The sequence below is a fragment of the Hydra viridissima genome, unplaced genomic scaffold, assembly GCF_058129835.1.
Source record: "Hydra viridissima isolate aposymbiotic clone 2 unplaced genomic scaffold, HvirCarnegie_v1 scaffold_9, whole genome shotgun sequence".
NCBI classification, from domain to species: domain Eukaryota; kingdom Metazoa; phylum Cnidaria; class Hydrozoa; order Anthoathecata; family Hydridae; genus Hydra; species Hydra viridissima.
In genome coordinates, this window is record NW_028324308.1 from 11,437,982 (window position 1) to 11,464,010 (window position 26,029).

General features: G+C 32.7%; 2 protein-coding genes across 2 annotated transcripts; one reads left to right on the forward strand and one right to left on the reverse strand.

Annotated features, from left to right (window-relative positions):
- Positions 1-3,656: 3,656 nt before the first annotated feature.
- On the reverse strand, positions 3,657-8,636 carry LOC149884034 (uncharacterized). The gene is made up of 2 exons (XM_090097336.1): positions 6,524-8,636; positions 3,657-3,981 (listed from the first exon to the last, which is right to left on the reverse strand). Exon 1 carries the CDS (start codon positions 8,416-8,418, stop codon positions 7,633-7,635), a length of 786 nt encoding a protein of 261 aa, XP_089953462.1. The 5' UTR covers positions 8,419-8,636; the 3' UTR covers positions 3,657-3,981; positions 6,524-7,632.
- A 4,357-nt stretch (positions 8,637-12,993) lies between these two features.
- On the forward strand, positions 12,994-14,446 carry LOC149884035 (uncharacterized). The gene is made up of 3 exons (XM_090098674.1): positions 12,994-13,353; positions 13,457-13,798; positions 14,366-14,446. The coding sequence occupies exons 1-3, from the start codon at positions 12,994-12,996 to the stop codon at positions 14,444-14,446; spliced, it is 783 nt and encodes a 260-aa protein (XP_089954800.1).
- Positions 14,447-26,029: the final 11,583 nt, after the last annotated feature.

A 26,029-nucleotide genomic window follows, 5' to 3' on the forward strand; every position in this document is an offset into this window, starting at 1 on the left:
GATAACACAAATTTTATTGTTTAAGTATATAAAATAAATGGTTGATGAATTTAATAACTATAAAATCAATCATGCATTCTTCAATATGCAGAATTTCAATGCAAGAACCAATAGTATCGATTGTTTATTTTAAAAAATAAATTATTAAACAAATACTTTTGTTCAAAAAACAAGAAAGGATAAGCACAAAAATATTATTTCTATATTTTAAGTATTAAAACTTTCAAAATGTTGAATTAAAAAGAAAAATCTCACAGTTTATTTTTAAAAAACAAAACAAAGATAACTTTGCATGGATTCTTTTTGTTAAAAGATTTCATTATATTAACCCCATTCATATGGTTTGCTTATTTCTCCAATTTTTTCTTTTTTTTTCAATTCTTGCAAAGCATCAGTTAATAAGCGTTATGAAATAGGGTAATTAATCACTATTTCTTTGAAAAGCTCCATTGCACAAAGGTTAACCAAACAATACAAAAGATATATTTTGTTTTGACTGTAGCACTTGTAGGCAAACAGAGTTATCTTCTCTTTTCTATCATTCTTGTTTTCTTTAATATAATCATCTAAAAATGTTATCACTTCATTGGGTCCTTAATCTGCAGCATTTTCTACATTACAATAGAAGGTTGTTTTTTAAGGAACAAGGTTAATGATACCAAAATTGTGTACCCATGTGTCTTGTAATATACTCCACTAACATTAGTTGTTTACTTGTAGTTAGTTACTTTTTGATAATCCATACATAATACAAGACTGTCCTCTTGTTTGTCTAACTCATATTTTTTTGTTTTATCATAGAAAACCTGTGCTTTTTAGATATGCATATCATGTTGGAATGTGAAGTTTTTTGCTAGAAGTATACCTCCTTTCAAAAATTAGCATTAAAAAGAGTAATATAAATATAAATTTGAAAAATTTATCATTAATTTATAACAAATTTGCTATTAACTTATACATTAAAAAGAATTTAAAATGCAAGTTTATTACAACTTAGAGACTAAATTTTAAAAGCTAGACTAAATTGAAACATTATTAATTAATGATTTCTTTAAGGTAACTTAAAATATAACTTTAGTTTTATAATCATTACATGTAAACATACATTTAATAATTTTTTAATTGAAAATATGTCCTTAAAAATAGAGGAACAAACTTAATTCCTAAATTGAAATTTTATTATATATCTATGAACTATTATATTTTACTTATTTACTTAAGTTAAAGTCATTTATAATGTATCTATAAGTAAATTAAACAGTAAATAGTATTTTCTATGATAAAATGTTAATCTTTTTTCAAACATGAAGAAAGGGATGAAATAATTTGCAATTTAATAAAATAAATAATAATACAATGAAATATCATATAGTTATAATGACCGCTAATGGTAGTTACAACTACAACGAAACAAATGTATAGGCATTACAAACACTAAAGATTAATAATGAAAGATTAATCAATAGCATGCTACAATTATCACAAGTGTTGATCCTTTGTTTAAACAAATTAATACAGTAGTATTGTTCTTTTTACCAATTAAGAGTTTCCATTATGATAACTGTTAATCATTATAATTATAGAACAGTTTTTCTTCACATTTTTTTAAATCTTTTTATTTGTATTTCTGCACCAGTTTTCTTCAACTCTTTTTTTTCTTTTGGATGTCATGATAGCTTGTTTGTATTCGACAAAAATATTAGATCTATTTTTCACTTGTAAAATCCCTTATTGAAATTGATCCCATTTTTTATGCAGCTTAGATATTTTTTTTGTTCAAAATAGCTGGTTTATTAGTTCATTATTGAAGTGACATAGTTATCTCTGTTTTTTGTTTTTTGTTTTTGTTTTTTTAATGGACTTAAGCCGTTTTTGCTGGCAGCACTTCATTTGCTATTGTTTATTATTTTAATTGTTTATTGCTTTTGTTGCAATTTTATTTTCTTGTGTAGTTGTTGTTGTTATTTATTATCTGTACTCTCAAAGAAGTTAAGTTTTGTTTATAATTGTTATTGTTTGGTATTTTTATCACATTTTAAAATTAACTAGTTTATATTTTTAAGTTCTTTTTCTTACTTATTATTGCTTGTTAATTTCATTTTTTATTGCTTTTGATATAATTTTAAAATCTTTGTATTAATGTTTTTGTTTTTAATCATTATTGTTAAGTTTTAAAGTTTTTTTTAACTACTTCTTTATTAATTATTGCTGTTGTTCTTTTAATTATATTTCTATGTTTTTTAATATTTATTGCTTATTGTATTTACTCTTAAATAACACTACTAGGAACTGGGAGTTCTGGGACAAAAATCATTTTTCGTATAAAAACCAAAAAAAAATTTCAAAAAAAAAATTTCAAAAAATAATTTCAAAAAATTTCAAAAAATTTCAAAAAAAATTTAAATAAATTTAAAAAAATTTTATGATTTTTAAAATTTATTTTTTCTTTGCTCTCGTTTTTGATTTTGTCTTTCTATAAAATCTTGGTATTTTTTATTTTCTTCGCGTGTATATTTTATTAGTTCCTTGATTTTCCAATCGAATTGTGGCGAACGAGGTTTTTGACTTTGTGTGTGATGAAGAAGACGTGAGTGACATCTGCTCCAAAATCGGGATCAAATTTTTCAATGGAAAATGTTTCTCCGACGACGGCGTAACGACTCATTTTTTTTTAATGTGCTAAGAAATTCTTTAAGTCAAAATTTTCACAAAATTAAATTTAAAAAGGGGACGCTTGAGAAAAGGGAGTTTGGTCCGAGAAGCAATCCGGAGCCGATAGATTCGTATCCTTTTCCGCTTTTTACATAAAATCCATCTCTGACTGAGCTACCTTTCACCCACGGAGTTAAAAACAGTCCGTTACCTCTGTGAGTTCCCATTTTAAATACGTTTCCATTTCTTTTGACGTATATAACACCTTTTCCTGAAATTTTTTCGATTAGAGTGTACCCAAGCAAAGAGGCAGCTCCGCCCAATAGACCAGTGGCAACCACAGGAGCTGCTCGCGCTGCAAGCATGCCTAGTAAAGGCAAAAGAGCTCAAATAAACCCTCCTTTCACTTTTGAGTTGTACTAAACCTGTGTTTTGCTCATTTTAATGGGTACTCCCTCTCCTCGACCTAGAGCGTCCACAATTTTTTGATGTTGACTCTCCGTCACAAGCAAAACGTCATTTCCGTTAAAATCTTCTTTTGAAATCCTGATGCTCACCAAGGCCTGTCGACTCTTTCGTTTTTACATACTTAAGAGTGTAATCGTACGCGCAAAGCATTATGGGATGTCCTGGTAGTATAGAAGTTAAACAACAACAAACTTAGTTGAAACTGTTTTCTGTATTATCTTTGGTTTTTCTACAATAGATAATTATCTTCATTATTCAGAAATGCCTTCATATTGCGCAGCGATAAACTGCACAAATACTAGTGGAATAGCTGACAAGAGTGTTTCATTTTTTCGTTTTCCAAAAGACAAAGATAGGTACGTACTAAGTAGTCAATTGGAGTGCCTAATTGAATATTTTATTCCTTAATAAATAATTCTCTGTATTTTTTTTTTTTGTAATCTTATCAGTTTTGTTTTGAACGTTGCACAATTTTAAATTGAACATTGTACAACGAAATTTTTATAGGGAGTAATACAATAAAAGTTTGACGATAGACGTTAAAATGATTAACTCATTACACAAATATATTAGGCAACAAAAATTACATATTATTGATATTACTTTTATTCTACAGGTGCAAGAAATGGGTTATAAATTGTAGAAGAGCAGATTTAGATGGAAAACCTGTCGAAACTTTGAACAAAGATTATCGTTTGTGTAGTAATCATTTTGAAAGTTCGATGTACTATTTAACAAACAACGAGGGAAAACGTCTTCTCTATAATGCCATTCCTACTATATTTAATGTTTCAAATCCACCACAATCTATAGGGGGAAAAAGAAAACCACCTCCTAAAAGAAGTCCTTTGCCTTCTAAAACTAAAAAAATACAAATTGAAAAAAATATTAGAATATTTGAAAATCCCAACATTCAAAACAATCAAGAAAGTGTTGACATTACTAAGTATAAAAAAGTGCAAAATTCATTGCGTACATGTCGTGTTACAATAAGCAGGCTTACAAAAAAAATAAAACTATTGGAAAAAAAAAAGCAAAAAAAATGTAATGTCTCAATTAATCATATCTTAGATTTATCTAGAAACTTTCTTTCCGATGATCAGCAAAAGTTTTTTGCAAGTCAATTAAAAATGAGTTCCCGACATAAAAAAGGTAGACGTTGGACAATATCGGACAAACTACAAGGACTACGACTTTTTTTTCATAGCCCACAAACTTACAGAATTTTAAGTTCTATTTTTTCTTTACCGAGTAGCACCACTTTGAAATTATTTCTTTCAAGAGCTTATGGAGATATGCAAACTGGATTCTCACAAAAGTTGTTCACTTTACTAAAACTACGTGTTGATAATATGAATCAACATGATCGTAATTGCAGTTTAGTATTGGATGAGATGGCAATCAAACAACACTTAGATTATGATAAGAGTGCAGATGTTGTTTTTGGAATAAAAAATAAGAAACCACTGAATCAGGCTCTAGTTTTTATTATCAGAGGTATTGCCACTAAATGGAAGCAACCAATTGCTTATTTCTTTAGTAATTCAACTGTTTCAACAGTTAACCTTGCTAAGTTTATTCAAGAAGCTATATTAAGAGTTCAGGACTGTGGATTGTTAGTCAGGTGTATTGTGTGTGATCAAGGATCAACTAATATTGGAGCACTTAAAATCCTTGGTTTTTCAAAAATGAAATCTTGTATTCACTATCCATCTTTCAAAAATACAGTTCATATTATCTTTGATCCCCCTCACCTAATTAAAAGTGTACGTAATAATCTTATGCGACATAACATTGATATTGGTGGTAATATAGTCTCATGGCATCACATTCGTATGCTGTATGAGGTAGACAAATGCAACCCTATCCGTCTTGCACCAAAATTGACTGATAGACATCTTGATGCTGGAGCATTTCTAAAAATGAAAGTTAATCTAGCCACACAAGTGTTTAGTCATCAGGTTGCTACAGCATTGTCTTTGTGTGTCACAGCAAATGTTTTACCACCAACTGTATTACAGACTGCCCAATTTGTTGATAAAATTGATACTCTTTTTGACCTGATGAATTCAAGTAAGCTTCATGCAGATAAACCTGGTCGTTGTGCTATAACAGCAAAGGGAAATAATATTTTACTGTTAAGGGAACTACAAACATGGATTAAGAAATGGAAGTTTTGTGATGTAAAATCCCAATCCCAGATAGCTAGTCATTGGGGGTTAGATGTTACAATAAACACTATACTGAAACTTTGTCAGGAGCTTCTCTCAGAAGGATTTCATTGCGTTAGCACTTCTCGCTTTAATCAAGATTGTTTAGAAAGTTTTTTTGGAACTATTCGAAGCAAAGGAGGCTGGAATGACAGACCAACAGTTAGACAATTTCGAGCAGCTTACCAGAATTCTTTATTGTTATTGTCAGTAGAAACTAGCAAATCTAATAGCAACTGTCTGACAGAAACAGATTTTAGTGTGGTATTAGATATTAATTCTTTATTTGAAAATGTACAAAAAAAAACAACTAAAGAAGAATGTTTATTTTTTGCTGACAAAAAAAAAATTAATCTTTTGAACAGATTTCCTGTTACAATTCTTATGAAAAAAAATATTGCACAAGCACATACGGATTTTGCTAACTTGTTAATAAAAAGAGTTTGCTTGTGCCAACAGTGTGAGGTAGTACTTTGTCATGAATTAGTAGATATTACGATAGCTAGTAAACATGGTTTGGAAGTCAATAAACAAACATACAGTCAAAATTGTTCACCAAATTTGTTATTAGTATCATTGATTTGTCATATGGAAGCAGTATTCATGGAATTTATTGAAAAGTGGCTTGATACTGAAGACTTAATAAAAGAAGTGATAAAAAGAAGTGATAAAAAGATGAAACGTTTGCTACACAAATAATTTCTATTTTAAAATATTGTATGAAAAATTGTAAAAATTATATGAAGTTGTATAGTTAAGTTCTTTGGTTTTAAAGTTCTTCGGTTTTAAAGTTCTAATGGTTTTAAAAATCTTTGGTTTTAAAGTTCTAACGGTTTTAAAGTTCTAACGGTTTTAAAGTTCTACGGTTTTAAAGTTCTAACGTTTTTAAAGTTCTAACGTTTTTAAAGTTCTTCAATATTTTTTAATTTTAACAATCAGTTAACTCCTTTTCATTATATATAATTGTGATTTATTTTGTTTTATTGATGTTGTGTTTGATTATGTCAGTTTGAATCTGGTAACTTTTTTTTTAAATACATATTTTGATTTAAATTTACTGAATGATAAAATATATATTGTCAAAAAAGATAATTCAGACCGATTACTCATTAGTAAGCCAATTTGATGATCCTCAAATTAAGTTTCAAGAAATATTTAATACTACTGTTATTATTATAAACAATGGTACTTACAGTTTTAATAGGGAATTTCCTTATAAGTCGAACCGAAAATCTATTTCATAAATTTTACGTACAAAAATTTGAAAGTAATCGATCACTTAGAACATTCAAAACAAAAAGCATCTTTAATCAAAAAATTGTTTGTTATTTGTTTATGATTTGTTATTCTACCCGGGCATCCCACAATCCTCGGCAAAAAAATTACATGTTTTTACGCGAGTCGACAGGCCTTGATGCTCACTGGCTTGCCTTCCATCATTGATTTTTTTATTTTGTCGGCTTGTCCCTGAGACATTTAGTTTGACACTGATATATCTGCTCATTTTTTTAACGTTGGAAAAATTATTTCACTTCTCGAATGTGATATCGTATCGTGATGTCTTCCCCTCGAAAGTCGATTAAATTTCCATTTTGATCGATGATGCGAGTGATCATTCGGGCACTTTGACAGGTATATACACCAAATGAGTGGGTCTTTCGATGATTTTAAAACCTGGACCCACATCTGGGTAAAAGGAGTAAATGCAATTTAATTGGGAACCATTGATGTATGCCGACCCGATGACGTTGTTGACGATTCTGATTGTGTTGACGCTTGAAATTCTAACAATGTCGTCGGACTCGTATTCAGAATTGGAATCCAACTGTGTTTTTGTGAATCCCAAAACTGACGCGATGCTGTTTTCCACGTTCAAGTCCATCAAATAATTCAAACCAAGTTTAATGGTTGATTTTAAAGTGTTGGAATTGGATCCGATTTTGATGTTTTCAGGGGAGTAGCTGATTTATTTGAAGTGACGTAACTTGCACTTTGAGATGCGTAACTTTTTATTGTGTTTGAGACGGACTTTTGCAAGTAATTGTTAAAGTTGATGATGTCGTAACTCCCTTCTGGAATGGCGATGTTTTCCCAATTGGCTCCGTTGTTCATGTTGTACCTGAAAGAGTTGTTTTTGCTGGTGATGTTTGGAAAGCTGTTGTACGTTTCTAGACCGAGAAAAGCCATTTCGTGACTTTTTCCTTTTTCAAAAAAGATTTTGTCCAAAAATTTGTTATGATTACGTTGTCATTTCCATCCACGTCGTTGATTATGCTTGAGATTTTTAAAACGCGCCTTTTTTTTAAATTGTCTCTTTTGGAAAATAAAAATTATCAAATCCGCTTCGATATTTTCCATTGTACTTTTTTGATGACAAATCAATAACCACAAATCCGTGAGGCTCAGACCAGCAAAGTCTGCAAAACTTTTTAAGCTCTTCTTTTCCCATGTCGCTCGAAACGTGGTCTAGATAAATGTGGTCTACATTTTTTGAATCTTGAGGAAATAGACAAATAAAATTGGTGTTTTCTCTGATGGTTTGTCTGTGGAGCATGAAATAATTTTGAGCCATGTAAAAGCAGTCCACGTTGGAATGTCTTCCTTGGATGTAATATTTTTCGCACTTGTTTTGTTTGGTTAATTGCAAATCGTCAAAGATCATCAAGTTGTTTTTGGTTGAACCGAGATCTTCAGGTTCAGGCACATCGTCAGCTGTTTCGAAAAACTGACACTCCATGTTCTCTTTGTTATTATAATTTTTTGAAAGGTCATTAATAAGACATTCAGGGTTTAAATTCAATTTTTTGATATCGTTTTGTACCTTGAACAAATCGAGAATAACCTCTTTTGGTAAATTCCTCACGAACGAACTTTTTAGTATTTTGTACTCTGGTTGGAAAAGAGATTTTCCAAAAACTTGTAAATGGTTGTAATCCAACCATCCAGGTCTTAACAGCAAATTCAGAAGCAAAGTTGTTTTTCCACAACCTGACTTTCCGACGATTATTCCTCGAATGCTTCTCGACAGAAGCTTGTTTTTGTTTCTTTTGCTCTTTCCAATATTCCATGACAAATCAGAAACTTCCATTTTTATTTTAAAAAAATTTTTTAAATAAAAAATGTACTGCGTGAAATGTAAAGAGAAAACAGAAACGATCCATTTAAGAAACAAAGTCTCAAAAAACAACAGAAATATGATCAAAGGAACTTGTGACGCTTGCGGAACGACAAAAAGCAAGTTTGTTCCTTCGCATGAATCATTTCAAAAAGGGGGAGACTTGGTTGAATCGATCAACAAATTTTCAAAAAAAATTAAACTCCCTTGGGCAAAATTCCCAGGAGAAATTTTGCAGGGCCTAGCACAAACTTAGAGAAAAGGCTAACTTCTACCGACATGTATCAGGAGTGGAGCAAACCTGTGGACAGAGTGGACAACGCAGCATACCATCACGATTTGGCTTATAAATATTTCAACGACATACAAAACAGAAATTTGGCAGATCAAATGATGCTTGAAGAAATGAACTCCATTCCAAACCCCACTCAAAAAGAAATTAACGAAAGAAAACTCATTACTCCTATCATCAAAGCCAAAGCCAAATTCGGACTGGGTATCGCGAAAAAAAAAAATTCCCGAGAGTCGTCTGAAATGGACGGATCAGCTTGCAGAGGAGCTTCACAAACCAGTGATTCATCATTTCAAAAAATGAAAAGTGTTTGTGAATGACGTCGATGAAATATGGGCTGCAGATTTGGTCGACATGCGCTCTTTTTCAAAATTCAACAACGGAGTAAAATATTTGCTCATGGTCATTGACATTTTTTCAAAGGATGGATGGATCGTTCCTTTAAAAAGCAAAACGGTTCTTGATGTGTCTGAAGCTTTCAGTAAAATCTTTAAAAAAAGAAAGTGCATCAAAATGTGGGCGGACAAAGGAAAAGATTTTTATAACAAACACGTGAAAGCGTTGGGCATGCAATTGTATTCCACTGAAAACGAAGAAAAAAGTTGCGTCGTTGAACGATGGAACAGAACGATGAAAGAGAAAATGTTTAAATACTTTTCAGCTAACAACACTAATAAATTCATTGACGTTTTAGATGAAATGGTGAAAAATTACAGCAATACAAAGCACTCTTCTATCAAAATGACTCCAGTTGAAGCCAGCGATGAAAAGAATAAAAATAAGGTCTGGATGAACCTGAATGGAAAGGTGCAAACAGAAAGACCAAAACCGAAATTTTCAATGGGTGACAAAGTGAGGATCACAAAAAAGAAGCCCAATTTTGAAAAAGGGTACACGCCGAGATGGACTGAGGAGATTTTCACAGTGTCAAAAATTCAGTACACGGATCAGCCCACGTACAAAGTCACCGACGCCAACGGTGAAGAAATTAAAGGCACTTTTTACAAGCAGGAAATGCAAAAGACAAATCAAGAGATATTTAGAATTGAAAAAATAATTCGAAAAACAAAGAGCAAATCATTAGTTAAATGGCAAGGATATCCAGACTCGTTCAACTCCTGGGTGGATCATAAAGTATTGATACGTTTGAAAAAATGATATAAATAATTTTCTTTTCTTTATAAAAAGATGAATTTTGTTACGATTGGAAATTTTGATGAGAGTAAATTATCGATTGGTGAAATTTATTCAGCAACCAAACTAATTCAGTACCAAAAGATTCCGCTGTTTTATGATTACCCCTATGGAAAAGGTCCTGTTGTTTTGAGAACTCCAGTTTTGTTTTTTCTAGGTGTGTTTGAAAGTTGCAGTTTTGAAACGAAAGAACTGAATGGTTATTCCATGTCCTTTCTTGCTTTTAACGAAAAAAATGGAATGAACGAAGAAAAGAAAGAAAGTTCATCGAGGTGAATGAAAAAATATCAAAATTTCTTCGAAAACAAGTCAAGGAAATGATGCCCACTTTGAAAAAAGGAGGAAGAGCAAAAAAAATCATGACGGAAGATTTGTCCATTTTGAAAAACAAATCTGAAAATCCAAACGCAGCTCCCTTTTTTTTTTGGAAAGTTGTTAACAAAGAAAAACGAAAAAAACATTGAAGTGACTTCTTTGTTTTTCAAAAAGAAAGCAAAAGAAGAAAAGTGCGTTAATGAAAATAAAATGCTCGTGAAAGAAAATCGCCTCTTTGAAAATTGAAGGTGCTTTTATCGGAGTACAGATCGAGTCCATTCAGGTTAAACTTTCAGAAGTTGTAATCATAAAAAATGTGCCTTCTTTTCAAAGCATCATGGGTGATGATTTGGATTTGGGAGAAGTGGAATCTGATGATGAGTTGTGAAATCACGTAAAATTCATGAAAATAAAATGATTTAAAAAGTTTTCTTTTCATATAAAAAAATGCACGCCCCTCATAAGTTGTATAAAAACATTGACTCAGTAGAAGACCAAAGTTTGAAATTGCATTTGGATTATTTGGAGGAAAGAATTAAAGAGTTGGAACGAAAAAATCCGAAAAACATTATTGTGACCAATAAAAAATTAAGTCATCCAACCTATTTTAACATCAACGGGCAGCATGAGATTTTTGCTCAACAAGACATTAAAATTGGTTATTTATCACACACACAAATATCGTTGTCTATCGGTCTAAAATTAGAAAGTGGTATTGCTGTTGTCACTTTGATGAACAAAATAAATGATCAGTTGGATTATTACAAAAACGATGTTATTTTTTCAGAGTCTGTGGATGAAATCACCATGACCATACACAATTACAGTTCACGTGACGTAACCTTTAAAAAAGGAGAAAAACTTTGTAAAATTAATCACATCGATTCGAATTAAAAAAATAGTTAGTTTGTTAAAAAGATGGAAATAATAAAAAACAAAAATAAAATTTATCCAACTCTTCCAACAGCACCATCTGATGAAGGATACATTTATCGGCTTCAAATAATAAGCGAAATCCAAAAAGAAATGGAGGATGAAAAGACAGAGAGAATGGATCTCAGCAAAAAGTACCATCGAGCTGGAAAGATTATTCGTTTTACAGATGATGGATTAGAAACGGTGTGAATTGCTTTGGGAATTACAGGAATTGCACTTTTGTCAACCATCGTAGCCGCTCCAGTATCGATTGCGTGTGAGGGTGTTGCTATTGGAATGGGGCTTTTATCTATTTTCGGAAATCAACAGAACAAAAAACTAATGCTGAAAGCTGAAAAGCATAAAAAATTAAAAGTTCTTTCAGAGTCAAAATTGAACACCATTAGCGATCACATTTCAAAAGCGCTCATGGATGGCTTTGTTAGCGATTCTGAGTACGAATTAATTCTTAGCGAGCTTCAAAAATTTAAGACCATGACAGAGGAGATACGAACAAAGGCAAAAAGCAGCATTGACGAATTGACCAAAGAGTCGCTAATCCAAAAAGGAAGAGAAGACGCCATTCAAGCGTTTAATAACATGTTTAAAAAGAGAAAATAAACAAAAACTCAGACTCGTTCGTGTTTTTGTTTAAGTTTTTTTTCTACGTATTTTAAAAATGTCTTTTTTTAAAATACAAGACCCGAAAAAGAGAGTCGAGATTGTTAAAAATTATATGGCTAACAGAGAAAAGCTTTACAATGAGAGCATTAACAACAACATTTCAGATACAAATTATCAGACTGATTTGAGCAAGTTTTTTAAGCCTCTGATAGAGAGCAATGAAAAGGTGAAAAACGAGCTGAAGAGCATTTCTTACAGAGTGGTTGACAACAATCCACTGGCTTTAACTTATCCAGAAACCGAGACGTCTTTTAAATGTTTAGAGACTCCTAAAATAATGAATGCTGAAAAGCCCCCTGAAAGAATGATTGTTGGAAATACTGCTTTGGAGTATTTATCCAAATACGCATCCAAACAATTTGCTTCAGACAGAGTGTTTGGAATTCACGCAGGAGAAGGTGGTAAAATGTACATTGGAAAAGAACAAATTGTCATCGATAAAAACGATGTCATTGTTGGTGGAGAAAAGTATACGGGAACAAAAGGTCTTTGGGAGCTTATTTCAAGATCCAAACCTGATAAAAACATATACACAAAAGAGGACTTAGAAAATTATGAAAAAATTCTTATTAGCACTCAGGCGATTGAATCTGATACAAATCCGAACAGACCAAAAGCTTCGAGAAGTGAAAAATATGTTACAATCATTGCACCCATTTGGGATAGAAATAAAATTAAAATGAGAGGAAAAAAAGGTCACTGAGTTATCATACTTTCATGCGATCCAAATGCGTTTGTGCAAAGACTCAACTTGAGCATCGCCGCAGGTCATGCTGGAAATGTCGCATCGAGAAACGAGGCTGTGGCGATTTGCGATGAGTTGTTGAGACAAGGGGAAATTAATAATGAAGAATACAAGTCGATCCAAACCAATAGGTCAGTACGATTGTGAACGAAACGGCAAAGGTAGACCAGTATGCTTCTATTAATCCGATGGAGGACCTGCATAAAAAATTGTTTGGTTTGTCCATTCAAGTAAAAAGGAAAATGACGAAAAAGAATGCAGCCAGAATTCAAGATCTCGTTAAAATGGGGAGTGGACTTTTGATTGCGTGAATTTTTCAAGGATCAAAATGATATAAATTTTTTTTCCGTATTTAAAAAAATGATAAACACCGACAGATTAAGAGTTGACGAAATGCCAGATTATGACACCAAATCTCGATTTAAATATTTCAGGATCGATCACTTTTGAGATTGATTGCCAGTCTGTGCAGACACTTCCGTCAGAGGCTTACATCCTCGTTGAAGGAGTTCTGAAAAAAGCTGAAGAAACTGCTTACACAGCAACAGACAACATTGCCTTGGTGAACAACGCCATAATATATTTGTTCAACGACGTCACTTATGACTTATCAGGACAACAAGTGGAAAGAGTCATGTATCCAGGTCAAGGAACAACCATGCTTGGATTGTTAAAATACCCTTATGGTTTTCAGCTTGCAGATGGTTTGAAGCAAATGTGGTACAAAGATACTTCAAACGCAACTGGAACCACAGGATTCAACGTCAGACGAGACCACATGTTCGCAGACACCACATCCATTGGATCTTTTTCGTTCAGGATACCTTTAAAATACATTTTTGATTTTTGTGAAACTTATGACAAAGTTGTTTATGGATTCAGACATACCATCACCTTTAGAATATGACGATGCCATTTATAGAGTTGAAACTATTGCTGCTGGAATGATCGACCTTAAAAAATTCAGACTTTTTATGCCGAGATTTGAATTAGATATTTTGAAGAAAGCCGAATTTATGTATTTCATGGCGAAGAAAATTTCTGTTCCAGTGGCATATAAGGCAAACAAAGTAGAAAGACAAATCATTCCAGCTGGTTTTACAGAATTTACATGGATTCTCGGAAGAATCACAGACAAAAGCGTTCCTAGATATATAGTATTCGGACTTCAGACAAACAGACCTTCCAGTCAAACCGCAAATCCATCCGTATTCGTTTATTATGATGTCAACAATTTTTACGTGACCGTTAATGGAATAAAGTATCCAAATTACAATTAAGACTTGAATTTTGGAGAAAAAAAATATTTTCATGGCTCATTCTGATTTTCATGGCTCATTCTGTTCTCTTTTGATGAAAAATATTACGGCACAAACGAACTTGTTTGTCAATCTGGTTTGTCTCTGCTTGAATATAAAAATTTGTATCCATTGTTCTTTGTCGATATCAGCAAGCAAAAAGAAAGAGTTGTTTCTGAAACGGCCGAATTGGTTGTAAACCTTAAATTTGGAACAGCAACGCCAAATAACACCTCTATATTTGCAGTGATCATTTCCGACAAAATGATTAAATTTGTTTCAGACGGAAAAAACATGAATGCTGTTTATTAGATTCTTTAAGAAAAAATCTTGACAAAAATGAAATAAACAAAATTTTTTTCTTTTTAAAATAAAAACATGAGATTCACAAAAAGTTATTTGAAAAAATTGCTGAGAGAAAATGGAGTCACAAAAACTTCAAACAATTTGTTGACTTTGATGATGATTGCTGTTGAGAATAATCTGATCAGCAAAGATTTGCTTTTGGAAGGTGCAAAAGAAGACAGACCTGTAGGTCGACCAAAAAAAGAAGTGTAAACGGAAAAAGTGAAAACGGAAATAGTAAAACAAGAAAAGCTGAAAAAACCGATCGACCCAAAATACGAGAGACTTGGTTTAATTCGAAAAAAACCTGTGACTGTGAAAACAACCAACATTGACACTGGGGAGGTTGTTGAATACGAATCCCTTTACAAAGCGATGAAAAAGACGGGGCACGGATGGATATATTTGGAGCGACGAGATGGAAAAGTGGACAATGGAATCAAGATTGAAATTTTAAATTCTGAAAAACTGGAAAACCGCAAAAACGACAAAGTCCAAAAAACTTGAAAAAAATGGCAAAGTCCGAAAATTTTTTTAACATGAAAAATTTAAAAACATTTCTTGATATAATAAAATGAAAAAAATTGATTTTGAGTTAAATAATTTTCTTGGCATAATAAAAATGGTAAACGAAACGTTAAAAAAATTGCGAGAAATCACCGAAGTCCAAAAAATAAAAAATTATTCAAAGATGCAAAAGGCTGATCTTGTGAAAGAATTAAAAGCCTCATCATCTCAAAGGAGCATACTTTCATGGGTCGTTCATAAACCGGTTCCTGCAACGCGCCCTGTCATCGCGCCGCGTCAAATTGTTCAAAAACCTGTCATCGCTCCGAAACCGTCAACAATTCCACCTAGACCTGTCATCGCATCAAGTCAATCTATTGTGTGGAAACCAGCTCTTGCTCCTAAACCAACCCATTTGCAAAAGCCTGTCATCACGACGAGATCTGTTCCAGAGCCATCGCGTCACCTCATTGACGCTCCTGTTCCAGATTCGTCTCCTGCGTTAACTCCTGAACTGTTTTCAAGATTGACGACGGTGTAAGAAATGCTGTTGCAAACGGCTTTAACAGCATGCTTGAGTCTATTGATCCGTACGTTCCAGATGTCGTGAAAAAAAGATTAAAAAATACAAAAAGAGAATTAAAAAAAAGAATATTGTCTCAAATCGCTCGTGTTCGGTAAACCGCAAATTCATTTTCAATTGACCGATCACGCGTTAAGACATGTTGCCAAACAATTTTCGCATCAAGTCGAAGCATGGACCTATAAGAGATGGACGTGCAACCTATTGTTATTTTTGCGAGCCATGCTCTTTGCGTATTGTTACAAATCTTTTGTTTTAAACAATAGAAATTAAATTATATTAAAGTCTGTCGGATTCGTCAAAAATTTTTGGTCTCGTCTAACCAGTCACATCAACTTCCTTTTACTTAATAAAGATAACAGCAATAGAATCAGGTTTTAAGCTTAATTTTATATAGCTAGATATTCTCAATGATAATATAGAAATTGAGATCAATTACTTAACTACTTTAGTACATGTATAACTAGAGATATAATAAATAATACAAAATATCAATAAGTTTTGTAGCTACCTAGAGCACAATGGTTTCATGTCCAGGGAACTACTCCATATACTATATTGCTGTAGACTTCTAGTTTATGAATATTATAGAATTTTCTATATTTATGTTTAACAACAGAAATATATACAGCTAAGGATAAATAACTTATACATAAAATGAAAGTAAATACATTTAAGAAAAAAATAATTTGTCAGTTTTAAAAAATTTAGCAAAGCCAATTTATGGCAAACCGCAAGAATAACTAAGTATTTAATATTAACATTATATGATTTACCAGCTATATATAAACAAAGTTTTATTTGACAAAAGTTAATGGGTTATGATGTGCTTTTTATGATAAATGAAATAATATATGAAATGTGAAAAAAGAAAACATGAAATATCTGGCCGCATTTTGCGAGATAATTATAAATTTTAACTACTTTTTAAAAGGTTTGGGTTTATCAAATGAATTATAAAAAAGCCTATTAGATAATACACATTTAAAAAAATAATGCATTGTGGAATATATATTATGGAGCTCATAGAGTAGTAGAGGCAAAAAATGGCGACATATCAGAAAAAATACTAAAAAAAAACACAAAATTAAGCCTGGTGAATGAAGCACCAAGGAGTTGAATGAAACCAGACCTTGACAAAAAATTTTATTTAAGCATTTTTATATTTTGCTATACTTTTTTTAGCCATTTTAAAATTATCCTTACAGTTCTATTTTATTATTGACGGAACTTTGTTTACACGAAAAAAGTTCCCAAATTTACAAATGTTTATCTTAAAAAAATGATGAAAATCTGTTCGTGCCGACAACTTTTTTCCTTTACCTTGGTATAATTTGTTTAGTAATTTGTCAACGCGTGAAGTAGATACTTTATCCTGAGCAGTCTTATTAAACAAATGTTATAAAAGTTTAAACTTATAACACGTGATCAGAGTTTCTGTTTTAAAACTGTGGGCAGCCATTCTTGTAGTTTTTTTTGTTGACGGGTGAAAATTTAGAGTTTGTCGGAAACTCGCATGGCTCGCTGATTTTTGCGGCCTCTTTGATGTAAAACAATAGGCTGCACGTCCATCTCTTATAGGTCCTTGGTCGAAGGAAATCATCATGACATTTCTGCCTTTTTAGACTCGGCAAAAGACGGTGCGATAAAAATTCTTCAAGAAAAAAATAATAAAAAAGCGAACATTGTTTTAATTTGCGAGATGACGAGTGTGAGCATTATGACTGGAGAGGAAGTGTCTCGAACTGTCCCTTTTTCGTCAAAATCTGGAATTATTTTGGAGTCGACGGATTTGGGAGAATTTTACGAAACAGCGAAAGATGAAATTTTGGAAAATATGACCAATTACAACAAAATGGGCTCGAATTGCAGAGTGTCTGACATCTTGAAAATGGACATTAACTTGATTGATTACAATCCAATCAGTGCTAGGTCATACATTCCTCTTAATGATTTTCTAGCGAGCAAAAAAGCAATCATCAACATGGTCAACGAAGACATGTTGATGATTACTTTTTTGCTCGCTAATGTTTTAAATGGTGCGTCTCAAGGTTTTTGAACATGAAGGAAAAACACGGTGAAAGAATTGACAAAGACTTGATTAAAAAATCGAAAGAGTTGAATTGGAAGGGATTGAATTTCCAGTCAAACTCGATCAAATCAAAAAATTTGAAAAAGACAATCCAGAAATCAGCGTGAATGTTTTCGGTTACGAAAGTAAATCCATTTACCCTTTGAAAATATCCAAATGTTTAAACAGAAAACATGAAATAGATTTGCTGCTCATTTCAGACGAAAAAAAAAATCATTATTGTTTGATCAAAAATCTAAGTCGATTGATATCATCGCAGTAATCCTCACATCACAGTAAAAAATATTTTTGCAGATTGTTTGCAAGGGATGAACAGTGAGGAAGATCTTTCCAAACATTCAACTTATTGCAAAGAGAACAGGTCGGTAAGAATCGAACTTTCCGAAAAAAATTCTTTCATGAAAATTGAACAAAAAGAAAGGTCGATGAGAGTTCCTTTTGTCGTTTACGCAAACTTTGAAAGTTTCATCACACCAATCAACATATTCGTCCCCGACCCAAAACAGTCTTACACAAAACAGTACCAAAAACACACTCCGAGTTCGTTCTGCTATTTCATTAAATGCTTCGACGAAACCGTTTACAAAGGAAATCCGGTGACGTTTACCGTGACGAGCGAAACGGACGACGTTGTTTAAATATTTGTGGAGATGCTCGAAAAAGACATCAAGGAAATTTGCGAAATGACAAAATTCAAAAAAGAGATGATCATCACCTTCGAAGATAAAAATAATTTCAATTCTTCAAAAGTGTGTCACATTTGCGAGGAAAGTCTTGGAGATGACAAAGTTCGCGATCACTGCCATTTGACTGGAAAGTGCCGAGGAGCTGCGCACAACACTTACAACACAAAAAACAAAATTCCAAAATTTTTCCCTGTCGTGTTTCACAACTTGTCAGGTTACGACAGCCACTTGTTTATCAAAAAATTGTCAGGTGGAAAATTAAGCTGCTTTCCAAACAACGAAGAAAAGTACATTAGCTTTTCAAAAGAAATAAAAGTGGGGGAATTTGAAAAAGAGGAAAAAAATTACCACCAAAGGAGTCATTCTTCTCTAAACTCAACGATGAAGGAATAAGTGCTAGCGACTTTGCGCAAGCACAAACAGTATGGAATGAGTTTAACTGCAAAACGTTTAGGGATTATCATGATTTATACAATGTGTCTGATGTGTTGATGCTAGCAGATGTGTTTGAGAATTTCAGAGATGTTTGCTTAAAAAATTAAAAACTCGACCCTGCTTGGTATACGTCTCCAGGATTGGCTTGGAACGCTTGTTTGAAAATGACAAAAATAAAATTGGAGTTGTTAAGCGATCCTGACATGCTGCTTATGGTTCAATAAGGAATCCGTGGAGGAATCAGCATGATTTCGAACCGACTTGGAAAATCAAACAACAAATACATGGGGGATTCGTTTGATACCAGCAAAGAGTCAACATTCATTCAATACTTGGACGTAAACAATTTGTACGGATGGGCTACGGTTTTGAATGGATGACTGAAGACGAACTTTTAAATTGGAAATCAATGCCTTGCATTTTGGAATTCGATTTGGATTGTCCAGAAAGTCTTCACGACGAACACAACGATTACCCTTTGGCTCCGGAAAGAATGACCATTGAAAAAGTGGAAAAACTCATTCCAAATTTGAACGACAAAAAGAATTACGTCCTTCACCGCGAAAACCTTAAATTGTATGAACGATTGGGAATGAAAATTTCAAAGGTACACAGAGGAATAAAATTTAAGGAGCGGGATTGGTTAAAAAAATAGATTGATCTCAACACCAATTTAAGAACAAAAGCCACAAACGATTTTGAGAAGGATTTTTTCAAGCTGATGAACAATTCGGTGTTTGGAAAAACCATGGAAAACATTGAAAAGCGAGTGGACGTGAGACTGGTGACAAAAAGGGAGGAAGCCTCGAAATTGTCGTCCAAACCAAATTACGTCCGACACACGATTTTTGATGAAAACTTAATCGCCGTTCACATGAAAAGAATAAAGTTGTTTTACAACAAACCGATTTATTTGGGAATGTCCATTTTGGATTTGAGTAAAACTTTAATGTTTGAATTTCATTATGATTACATCAGAAAAATGTATTTAGATCGGGCAAAATTGTTGATGACAGACACGGACTCGTTGATTTATGAAATAAAAACGGACGATTTTTACAAAGACATTGCTAAGGATGTGGAAAGCAGATTCTACACAAGCGATTTTGATAAAAAACATCCAGCCATTCAAAGTGTTGGGTTTAAGGTTGGCGCAAACAAAAAAGTCATTGGGATGTTCAAAGACGAAACCGGAGGAAAGCAAATTGAAGAATTTGTCGGTCTGCGGTCAAAACTGTACTCTTACAAAATCCATAAAAAAAGCACAAAAAATGCAAAGGGGTGAAAAAAAATGTGGTTAAAAAATACATCACCCACGACGATTACAAAGACTGTCTCAAAACTAAAAAAGGAAAGGTAAATAAAATGAGCGTGATCAGATCCCATTTACACGAAATTTACAAGGAAGAAATTAACAAAGTCTCTCTCAGCGCCGCCGACGACAAAAGAATCATTTTGGAAGATGTAATTCACACGTTGGTTTATGGTCATTACAAAAACAGATTTAACTTGATCAACTACTGGAAGTTTTTCGGTCCAGAAGACACAGATCCACAAACGGATTTAAAAACTTTACAAGAACAAACCCTAGAGGCATAGCAAACCCCAGAGCCAGAGACAGAGCCAGAGCCAGAGACAGAGGCAGAGCCAGAGACAAAAAGGTTGATCGCAGAGTGCAGAAAGTTATTCGCAGAGAACAAAGAAATTTCAAAGAAGTCAAAAAGGCTGTTCATGGAGTGCAGAGAGATAATCGCAGAGTCAAACAACAAACAACAACAAAAGGATAAATGTGGAGGGAATTGTTTTGCCAAACGAGGCTTTAACAAATTTTCAATTGATAAAGGCAGCAAAAAAACTGAAATTAAAAAACTTTTGAGGAGTTTTTGTCAGAGACAAATTGCCAAAAAAGACAATGAAAAAAGAATGCGGGATTGTCAAGACGGGGGATTCAAGCACAGAAGGATTTCATTGGGTGTGCTGGTACAAAGACGGGGATGAAAAGTTCAGCTTTGACTCTTACGCCCAACCCCCTCTCGTCGAGCTCGTCGACTATTTAAAAAGTTCCGTCTTTTACAACAGCGAAAGTGTTCAATTTGGAAACACGTCTTACTGTAGTCATTTGTGTCTTTACGTCTTGAAAAAATGTGAAGAGGGAAACAGCTTTCAAGACGTCGTCAACACCCTTTGTAGATTGCAATCGAATTTAAAAAATTTTGTCCTTTTCAAAATGATTGATAAATTCAACAGAAGCGAATTCAGCGTTTCTTTCGACAATATTTCAACAGACTCAGTAAGCAACTTTTTTATTAAAATGGACGGTTCCAGCACCATCACTGCAGACATTGATTTTAATTCTCAAAAAATCATTAATTTGGCAGAACCAACCAACTCACACGACGCCGCCACGAAATATTATGTGGACACGCATTCTTCGGGAGGAACTGGCACGATTGGAGCTGCGGACTTGGATTTAAATTCCCATAAATTAATCAATGTGCTTAATCCGTAAAACGCGCAAGACGCTGCGACAAAAAGTTACGCAGACGTTTGTCACAAAAATCCAACTTTTTAGGACTTGTTCCAAATTCAAACATTTCATCCTTGGGGTTAAAGTCGCAAACTGTGGCAGGATCAACCACCGCACCAGTCTTTAGCTACATAGACAGTCCTGGAGTTCTGAGAAGGTTATGGCTGGCCATAAGTGGGACCGGAACAGTAGTTCCTGGACGTGTCTTTATTCGAATATTGGCAGATGGAGAGATTGTAGTTGGAAATACTTCAACAACAGCGGAAGGAATAGGAGTGGACACCACTGCCCTTGCTTGCGACTTGCTCTTTTCCCCTCTCGGCGGACCGGCTTACGCCATCTCTTTGCAAGGTTGCAACGTTTACAACACCACTTCCTTGGGAGGATATTTTACATTCGACTTACCGTTTACAACAAACTTGACCATCCAATTGGTTAATAATAATAATGCTGCGGCAATCACTTACTGGATTCAACCTTTTATTTCCACATTCACAACCATCCCTCCTCTCCTTTCCTCCGTTAAATTGTACTCGAGGACGTTCAGATATCTCAACACAACTTACGGAAACGAATATGTGCTTCTTAACACCATAGGAAAAGGAAATGGCGTTTTTCTGAAATACATAAGGATGCACGTCATCGGTTCCTCTGGAAGCTGGTGGGAGTCCAGAGTCAGAATGTATGACGGTAATTTATCTCCTGGCGACGAAACTGTCCTCAGTCCATGCACTCCTTACAATGCAAACAAATACAACACTTTCCCTGGGTATGACGGCGACAGCAAATGCATTTTTTCCTCGTCTGGACTGGAAGACTTTTACTTGTCTTCGTGGAACGGATCAAACTTAATCTCGTTCAACAACAAATCAACAGGACTGCTATACCAATCCACCGCCTCTCTCGGCTCCACCACCACCATTTCGTTTTACAGACATTTTGTAGAAGCAGACTCCATGCCAAGCATCGCAGCTGGCAGAAGGCTCGTCGTCACACTCAACTCTGGCGACACGAAAGTCGGTCAATCCGGAGGTTTTTACCTTCTTCTCGGACAAGCGTATTATCACGCCTAATTCTAAACCTTTTTAAATTTAATTTTGTGAAAATTTTGACTTAAAGAATTTCTTGGCACATTAAAAATAATGAATCGTTGCACCGTCTCAAAAAATACTATTTCCATTAAAAAATTCGATCCCGATATTGGAGCAGATGTCACTCACGTCTTCTTCATCACACCCAAAGTCAAAAAACCTCGTTCGCCACAATTCGATTGGAAAATCAAGGAACTAATAAAATATACACGCGAAGAAAATAAAAAATACCAAGATTTTATAGAAAGACAAAATCAAAAACGAGAGCAAAGAAAAAATAAATTTTAAAAATAATAAAAATTTTTTTAATTTATTTACATTTTTTTTTGAAATTTTTTTTGAAATTTTTTTGAAATTTTTTGAAATTATTTTTTGAAATTTTTTTTTTTGAAATTTTTTTTTGGTTTTTATACGAAAAATGATTTTTGTCCCAGAACTCCCAGTTCCTAGTAGTAATAACTCTTATTGAATTTAAAAGTAAATTTTGGTTACTTTATATTGCTAATATTTGAGATTTTTTTGTTTGTAAAAACCTTTCTTGCTGTTTATTGTCATTGTTTATCATTTTTATGATGCTTTTTTTGTATTAATTATTATTGTTGTTTATTACTTTTATCACATTTTAAACCTCTTGCTATTATTTATAGTTGCTGTTGTTTGTTTGTTTAATTATATTTATATAGTTTTGATTTATATTTATAAACTACACCTGACTGTTCTGTTATTTTGTTAATACATAGAGCTGCTGCAATTTTTTTATTTTTGTAGCAACAAAGCGTTGTTTTCAACTTCTTATTCAAATCAACAATCCCTCTCATCCAGATTACCCTCTCTCCTCCTCTTCTGCCTCCTTGCCACAAATGAGGCCAGAATGATACATTTATTTTTCTCCTCTGGAACAAGATCCTCAACATTCTGACACTTTTTTAATATCTTAATTATTGTTTTATCGTAAAGTTTTTTTGTTTTTTTGTTATCTTTTATTACTTCTCATTACTTCTCATTGTTAATGTTTCTATCAAGCTTAAATTTTTTTTTTTTTTTCATGTATTTTAGTTGTTCTTCTATATTATTTTCATCATCTGTTTAAGTTTTTAAAGTGTCATTTTTTAAAAATTTCTGTTCCGTTATTCACATAGGCAACTGCTATGCTTTTTTTTTTTTTTTTTCTTTTTCAACAACCTAGATGCTAGTCTCAACTCCTAATTCAAATCAATAATCCCTCTCATCCAGGTTATTCCCTCTCCTCCATCTCTACCTTCATGTAAGGCTGGAAAGATACATTTATTTTCGTTCTATGGACACGAGATCCACAACATTCTGACATTTTTTTGTTATCATTATTGTTTTAATTTTTTTTTTACCATATATCTATTATTATTGTTAACAATTTCATTAAGCTTTAAATTTTTCTCTATAATTTTTAGTTTTTCCTCTGTATTATTTTCATAATCTGTTTCATTTTTTTTTTTTTTTCTTTTATGTTTTTTTTTTCAGGTAGGATTTTTGTTGTAGTTGTTGTTGTTGTTGTGGTTGTTGTTGTTGTTGTGGTTGTTGCTGTTGTGTTGATGATGTTAGTTAAGATTTCTATTATATTTTGGAACAATTTTAACTATTGTTGTTGTTTATTATCTTTGTTATACTTTTAAGTTAATGTTGTTATATTAAAAAGTTCCTTTTATCCCTTATCATTTTTGTAATTGATTATTACTTTTATTGTTTATTGCTTTTGTTAAACCTTTTAAATTCTTTGTATTAGTGTTGTTGTTGTTGGTTGTTTTTATTGTGTTTAAGAATGTTTTTTATTATTCAATCTTGTAACTATTAACTATCTTTAAATATAGTTGTTTTGTTTTTTTTTATTTTTGAATTGTTTGAATTGTTCTTACTTACTAAAAATGTTTACGTATTTTTGCAGATGCTGTAAAAATTTCCATTATTAAAAAAATCGTTATTGCACGTTCGAGCATTAGTTAAGCTAAAGAATTTACCAATTCAAAAAGATGTTATGAACTGCATTTGAACGCATTACTTTGAGGAGTTTAATACGAATGTGGTTCGAACAAGTAGAAACTCCTAAAATTTTAACAATTCGTACTTATATTTTTCAGCCACTGTATTTGAAGGATAAAAGTAATATTTCTTGTTCATGTTTTAAATAAGTATGCTTGATATTTATACTTTTGCATTTCCATTTAAAAGTTTTATTTAAGAAACTCTATAATCTAACTGATATAAGAAAAAATAAAGTTCCGTGTTAGTCCTATTTTTCTACTAATAATGAATAGTTAAAATAACACATTTCTCTTTGAATTTTAATATGTATTACGGATGTAAACTATTTGTATTTTACAAAAAAAAATATATGACATGAATAAATATGTGTATTACTATTATTTTCCAAATAGATGATAACATTCACAAAGAATGTATTTTATGAAATATTCCTATGCATTGACTATTAATAACTTGATATTATTGAAGGACAATTAATAATAAAGCTTATTATTAAACTCCTTTCCTTAATATTGAGTTAATAATAGTTATAATAAAAGATCATAAAGAAAAAGGTTACAGGCAAGCTAAGAAAAAGAGCTCTAAAAGACGCAATGTAAAGACTTCTTAAATAAAACTTTCAGTAGGCGTCTTATCGTCTCACGTTTTAGACGTCTATGGAGACACCTTCGAAACCAAATAAAATGCCTATAAAAGACATCTTTTAACGACTTTGTGCCGGCTGGGCAGTGAATAGCTTGATGCCCTTGGCCATTTTTTTGCTCAGCCTGATAGGATACAACAAAAAATGAGCAAGGCATCCAAGAGGAGAAAGCCTCGAATTTGGCCACATTTGGCCCAAATTTTGACGTTTTGTATGGAAATTGACCAAAAAACGGCGTTTTTTGTCTTTCTCGTTACATTGCCGCTAACTTTTTATTTCGAATGGGTTAGAAGTATTCTTATTCATTGTTTAGCGTTGTTTTTTATCTCGCCTTTTTCTTATCATAGTTCGTTTTGTTTGTACTTTAAGAATTAGGTTATTTTATTTTTTGTTTTTTATATATCCCTGACAGCAGACTTTTGTGCTTTAATTCTCTATGATAGTTTTTTAGCTTTGAAAACGTCTCCGTTGGGTTGTAAAACGTAATAATCAATTGCAAAAATGATAAATGATAAAGGAACTTAATAATACAACCTTATTAACTTAAGTCTAACAAGATAGTAAACAACAACAATAATTAAAAATATTGCAAAATATAATTGAAATCTTAACTAACATTAACAACAACAACAACGAAAACCCTGCCTGAAGAACAGAATAGAAAGACAACATAGAAACATAGAAAACATAACAAAAAATAACTTTACGCACAGCTATTATGTCTTGTTTCAAAAGATGATCTAGCTCTTGTATGCATCGGCGTCCGCAAGGTACACTAAACTTATTAAAATCAACTAAAAGCCGAGGAGGAAGATGGTAAAAGCTGTTGACCTGTAGAAGGCATCCTTATTTATTACTTTTAAAAGTTCTCTTTTATTAAATACGTAGCACAATATTACTGAATCATTTTCATAAAGAAAACACAAATGCCGTGAGAAAATTGATAAACCATAAACAACATAAACTTTGCAAAGAAATACTAGCACATCTAAGACAGATTTTGTCCCCCGGTCATTCGATCTAGCTAAAGCCACTCTGTAAAACAGCCAAACAAAAATTCAGAAAAGCGAAACCGAAACCTTCTCAGTTTACTCCTGGTATTTGCAGATTTTGAAACTTGTATCACAGAAGCCCTTTTTATGTCCATTTTCAAAACCTGCTAACGTATGTGTATTTCCCCTAAGTAGCTTATTATGGCAGACCTCTTTTGGGAGGA

Excerpts from the sequence above, each read along its gene's own strand:
- LOC149884034 (XM_090097336.1), bottom strand. The coding sequence starts at position 8,418 with ATGGAAGTTTCTGATTTGTCATGGAATATTGGAAAGAGCAAAAGAAAC.
- LOC149884035 (XM_090098674.1), top strand. The coding sequence starts at position 12,994 with ATGACACCAAATCTCGATTTAAATATTTCAGGATCGATCACTTTTGAG. Across the intron at positions 13,354-13,456 it reads CTGGAACCACAGGATTCAAC|TTGTTTATGGATTCAGACAT; the intron begins GTCAGACGAGAC and ends CTTATGACAAAG. Across the intron at positions 13,799-14,365 it reads GTCAAACCGCAAATCCATCC|AATAATCTGATCAGCAAAGA; the intron begins GTATTCGTTTAT and ends ATTGCTGTTGAG.